This window comes from Lampetra fluviatilis, chromosome 48 (genome assembly GCF_964198595.1).
Source record: "Lampetra fluviatilis chromosome 48, kcLamFluv1.1, whole genome shotgun sequence".
Lineage (NCBI taxonomy): Eukaryota > Metazoa > Chordata > Hyperoartia > Petromyzontiformes > Petromyzontidae > Lampetra > Lampetra fluviatilis.
In genome coordinates, this window is record NC_136322.1 from 2,551,501 (window position 1) to 2,557,500 (window position 6,000).

At 51.0% G+C, this 6,000-nt stretch overlaps 1 protein-coding gene across 1 annotated transcript in view; it reads right to left on the reverse strand.

Moving 5' to 3' along the window:
* DNAH1 (dynein axonemal heavy chain 1) overlaps window positions 1-6,000 on the reverse strand; it is a 184,833-nt gene that overhangs the window by 83,294 nt on the left and 95,539 nt on the right. The window contains exons 51-52 of the mRNA XM_078877706.1: window positions 4,684-4,819; window positions 3,652-3,860 (exon numbers count right to left, since the gene is read on the reverse strand). Of these exons, the coding sequence (XP_078733832.1) occupies window positions 3,652-3,860; window positions 4,684-4,819 (345 nt within the window). The remainder of the gene's footprint in view (window positions 1-3,651; window positions 3,861-4,683; window positions 4,820-6,000) is intronic.

Genomic DNA, 6,000 nt, shown 5'->3' on the forward strand with positions numbered 1-6,000 from the left:
GCTTCACGAACTATGCAGTCGAAATAGATGTTAAATAATGTGGGAGCCAGAGGACATCCCTGTCGCACCCCAAGGTGTACAGGGAAAGGCTCCGACTCCCGGCCACGTAGTTTTACCCGGGCCCGCTCACCATCATGAAGGTCCTTAATGATCGTGAGCAAAGGGTCAGGGACTCCGAAAGCACGAAGAACAACCCAGAGCCCAGTCCTACTGATGGTATCATAGGCCTTGACCAGGTCAATAAAGCAGAGATGTAGGTCTTTTTGGAATTCCCTACACCTCTGCTGTAGCAGACGGACAGAAAATATGGCATCTGTGCAGGACCGCCCCTTCCTGAAACCGCATTGGGGCTCTGCAAGCCTCTCCTCAGCGTGCCTAGCAAGGCGATGTTGAATAATCCTTGCCAGGACCTTACCCGGCACACTGAGGAGTGAGATGCCCCTGTAGTTGTTACAGTCGGTACAGTCCCCCTTGTTAAAGAGGGGGACCACCAGGGCATCCTTCCAGTCCTGCGGAACCCGTCCAGTGGTCCAGACTGTTGTTATGATGTCATATAGGGCAGTCTGTGCACAAATGCCACCCTCCCTCAGCATTTCGCTTGGGAGATCATCTCTGCCCGGTGCCTTCCCTGGTCTCAGACTCCGGATCGCCCTCAGTACTTCCTCAACAGCTGGCACCTCAGCCAGCCACTCACAGGGGGTGACCTCTTCCAATATTTGAGGCACCGCAGCCTCAGCAGGGTTATCCCCACTTTGTGCCATGATGTTTTCCTGGCTGAGAGATTTTCCCTCCCCCAGGACCTCACAGAAATGCTCAGCAAATCTGCAAACCTGTTCCTGGGGGTCGGAGATTGGATCACCGTTCTTTCCCCTAATGATGGTAATAGGTGTGGTGCTGCAGGTTACTTTTTTGATGGAGTTAAATAGGGTTTGTGATCGCGGGCCATTGAGGCAGACTCCATCTCCTCAGCAACCCGCGACCACCACCCATCCTTACAGCGCCTCACGGCTCTCCGAACCTCCGAGCGAAGGCTGCGGTAAACCTCCTCATTCTCTGACGTGGGATGCTGTAGGCGATGAGAGTGGGCCTGTCGCTTTTTCTCAATTAACCTGAACACCTCCTCTGTCAGCCAGGGTTTCTGGGGAGGTCTGGACCGCATACCCAAAGCAGCCATTGCAGCTGCATCCTGGGGCTTACAGCTTCCCACACCTCACCGCCACACTCCCACGCCCCCTTCATTCTTTTGTTCAGAAGAAGAGCCACACCCTGTTGTTTGGCAGTCTCCTGCCCCGAGTAGAGGACTGTCCACCCCTCATGGTGGCAGGAGCCAGAACCGGTCCACCGGACCTCCTGAATGCCACAGAGATCCAGGCGGTACCGGTCCAGCTTCCGACAGAGGAGTGGCAGCCTCTCCTCCGCAGTGAGCGTTCGAACATTCCACGTGGCCATCCGCAATGGTTTTTCGTTGTTTCTGGAGGAGCCCCGAGGGTGAAAATTCAATCTCCTGGCTCTGCCAAATGGGGTTTGGCCAGGAGACGTCATAAAAGCCTGACCCCCCGGGGCCTCCGGCACAAGCTTATTAGTTACAGGTTTATGTTTAATTCGTAGTTTAGTGGTGGTTAATTGAAGGTGGAGGGGTTACCAGCTCCTCGCACCCGTCCAGAGCCCCCGTTTAGCCACTGTGGTGGTCACAGACGCCATGAGTGGAGAGGCCAATGGGCATTGGCCCTCCCCACACAGCACTGCCCACGACAGTGTTGCCCGTCCGGCACCGCGAGGAGGTAGGAGGTTGTTTTGCCGCACACAGTGACACACACACACAGTGACACACACACAATGACACGTACACACACACAGTGACACACACAGTGACACACGCACAGTGACACACACACAGTGACACACACACAGTGGCACACAGTGACACACACACACTCACACAGTGACACACACACAGTGACACACACAGTGACACCCAGTGACACACGTACACAGTGACACACAGTGACACGTACACACACAGTGACACACGCACCTCATGCACAGCACGACGTGCAGGTTGCAGCGTACTCTCCGCGCGAACGTAGCGAGTGACACACACACAGTGACACACACAGTGACACACACACACAGTGACACACACACAGTAACACACAGTGATACACACACAGTGACACACACACACAGTGACACACACACAGTGACACACAGTGACACACACACACAGTGACACACACACACACACAGTGACACACACACACAGTGACACACACTGACACACAGTGACACACAGTGACACACACACAATGACACACACACAGTGACACACACACAGTGACACACACACTGACACACAGTGACACACAGTGACACACACACACACACAGTGACACACACAGTGACACAGTGACACACACAGTGACATACAGTGACACACACAGTGACACACACAGTGACACACACACACAGTGACACACACGCACCTCATGCACAGCACGACGTGCAGGTTGCAGCGAACTCGCCGCGCGAACGTGGCGAGTGACACACACAGTGACACACACAGTGACACACACACAGTGACACACACACAGTGACACACACAGTGACACACACACAGTGACACACACACACAGTGACACACACAGTGACACACACACACACAGTGACACACAGAGTGACACACACACAGTGACACACACACACACAGTGACACACACAGTGACACACACAGTGACACACACACACAGTGACACACACACACAGTGACACACAGTGACACACACACAGTGACACACACAGTGACACACACACACACAGTGACACACACACAGTGACACACACAGTGACACACACACAGTGACACACACACAGTGACACACACACACAGTGAGACACACACACAGTGACACACGCACCTCATGCACAGCACGACGTGCAGGTTGCAGCGTACTCTCCGCGCGAACGTGGCCAGTGACACACACACAGTGACACACAGTGACACACACACAGTGACACACACTGACACACAGTGACACACACACAGTGACACACACTGACACACAGTGACACACAGTGACACACACACACACAGTGACACACACAGTGACACACACACTGACACACAGTGACACACAGTGACACACACACACAGTGACACACACACACTGACACACACAGTGATACACACAGTGACACACAGTGACACACACAGTGACATACAGTGACACACACAGTGACACACACAGTGACACACACAGTGACACGCACCTCATGCACAGCACGACGTGCAGGTTGCAGCGTACTCTCCGCGCAAACGTGGCGAGTGACACACACACAGTGACACACACAGTGACATACAGTGACACACACAGTGACACACACAGTGACACACACAGTGACACGCACCTCATGCACAGCACGACGTGCAGGTTGCAGCGTACTCTCCGCGCAAACGTGGCGAGTGACACACACACAGTGACACACACACACAGTGACACACACACACAGTGACACACACAGTGACACACACAGTGACACACACACACAGTGACACACACAGTGACACACACACAGTCACACACAGTGACAGTGACACACACACACACACAGTTACACACACACAGTGACACACGCACACAGTGACACACGCACCTCATGCACAGCACGACGTGCAGGTTGCAGCGAACTCGCCGCGCGAACGTGGCGAGCAGGTTGGACTTGGTGGGCGCCAGCCCCAGCTGCAGCACCAGCGGCTGCATGGCGACCAGCACCGCGTCCGTCTCCTCCACGCCCAGCGCGCCCGGCACGGAGCCACAGTTCAGCAAACTGTTCACGTCCTCCAGGAACGACTCACAAGTGATCTGGAGCAGCAGCAGCAGCAGCAGCGGCAGCAGTGGCAGCGGCGTTGGCGGCGTTGACATCATCGTCATCGTCATCATCATCGTCATCATCATTGTCATTACTGTTATTATTGTCATCACGGTCATCATCATCATCACCGTCATCATCATCATTGTCAAAAACATCACTGTCATCATTGTCATCACCGTCACCGTCACCATCATCGTCATCATCGTCACTGTCATCATCATCATTGACATCATTGTCATCATTGTCATCATCGTCATTGTCATCATCCTCGTCATTATCATCATCATTGTCATCATCATCGTCATGTTCATCATCATCATCGTCGTCATCATTATTGACATCATTGTCATTGACATCACTGTCGTCATCGTCATCATTGTCACTGTCATCATTGTCATCATCATCATCATCATCACCGTCATCATTATTATCATCATCATCACCGTCATCATTGTTATCACCGTCATCATCATCGTCATTGACATCATCATTGTCATTATCATCATTATTGACATCATTGTCATCATCATTATTGATATCATTGACATCACTGTCATCATCATCACTGTCATCATCATTGTCATCATCATTGTCATCATCATCATCACTGTCATCATTGTCATCATCATCATCATTATGGACATCATTGTCATTGACATCACTGTCATCATCGTCATCATTATCGTCATTGTCATCATCATCATCACCGTCATCATCATCGTCATTGTCATCCTCATCATTGTCATTGTCATGATCATCATCACCATCATTGTCTGAGTAGACACAGTGAGAGACTTGGCACCGTGGGCTGACCTGCGTGTCAGTGAGCAGGAAGGCCGTGTGGATGTTCTCCACGCCCGCCTTCATCATGACGCGCTGCAGGTCCTGACGCCACTCGGACACCCCATAGCTCCTGGTCAGCTCGATCTGCACACACTCAAACTCACATCTACATCACCATCACCACCATCATCAACAACATCAACAACATCACTACCATCACCACCACTACCACCACCACCATCACCACCACCATCACCATCATCATCGTAGCTTCTGGTCAGCTCGATCTGCACACACTCAAACTCGCATCTACATCACCACCATCAACATCACCATCAACATCACTATCAACATCAACATCACTACCATCACTACCATCATCATCGTAGCTCCTGGTGAGCTCGATCTGCACACACTCAAACTCACATCTGAGACATCATCATCACTATCATCACCATCATCACTACCATCACCATCACCACCATCACCACCATCAACATCACTACCATCATCATCATCATCACTACCATCATCGTAGCTCCTGGTGAGCTCGATCTGCACACACTCAAACTCGCATCTACATCACCATCATCACCATCACTACCATCATCACTACCATCACTACCATCATCATAGCTCCTGGTCAGCTCGATCTGCACACACTCAAACTCGCATCTACATCAACATCACCATCAACATCACTATCAACATCAACATCATCATCATCAACATCATCACCATCATCATCACTACCAACATCACTGTCACCACCATCACCATCATCACCATCACCACCACCAACACCATCACCACCATCATCATCATCAACATCATCATCACCATCATCACCATCACCACCACCACCACCATCACCACCATCATCACCATCAACATCATCATCACCACCATCACCACCATCATCATCACCACCATCAACATCATCACCGCCATCACCATCATCACCATCAATACCATCACCACCATCACCACCACTACCATCGTCATCACCACCATCACTACCATCAACATAATCACCACCACACCATCATGATCATCACTACCATCACCATCATCACCATCACTACCATCACTACCATCACTACCATCACCACCATCATCATTATCACTACCATCATCACTATTATCATCACAACCATCACTACCATCAGAACCAGCATTACCATCACTACCATCATCACGATCATCACTACCATCAGAACCAGCATTACCATCACTACCATCATCACGATCATCACTACCATCAGAAACAGCATTAACATCCCTCCCATTATCATTACCATCATTACCACCGTCAATACCAACACCATCACGACTACCACCATCACT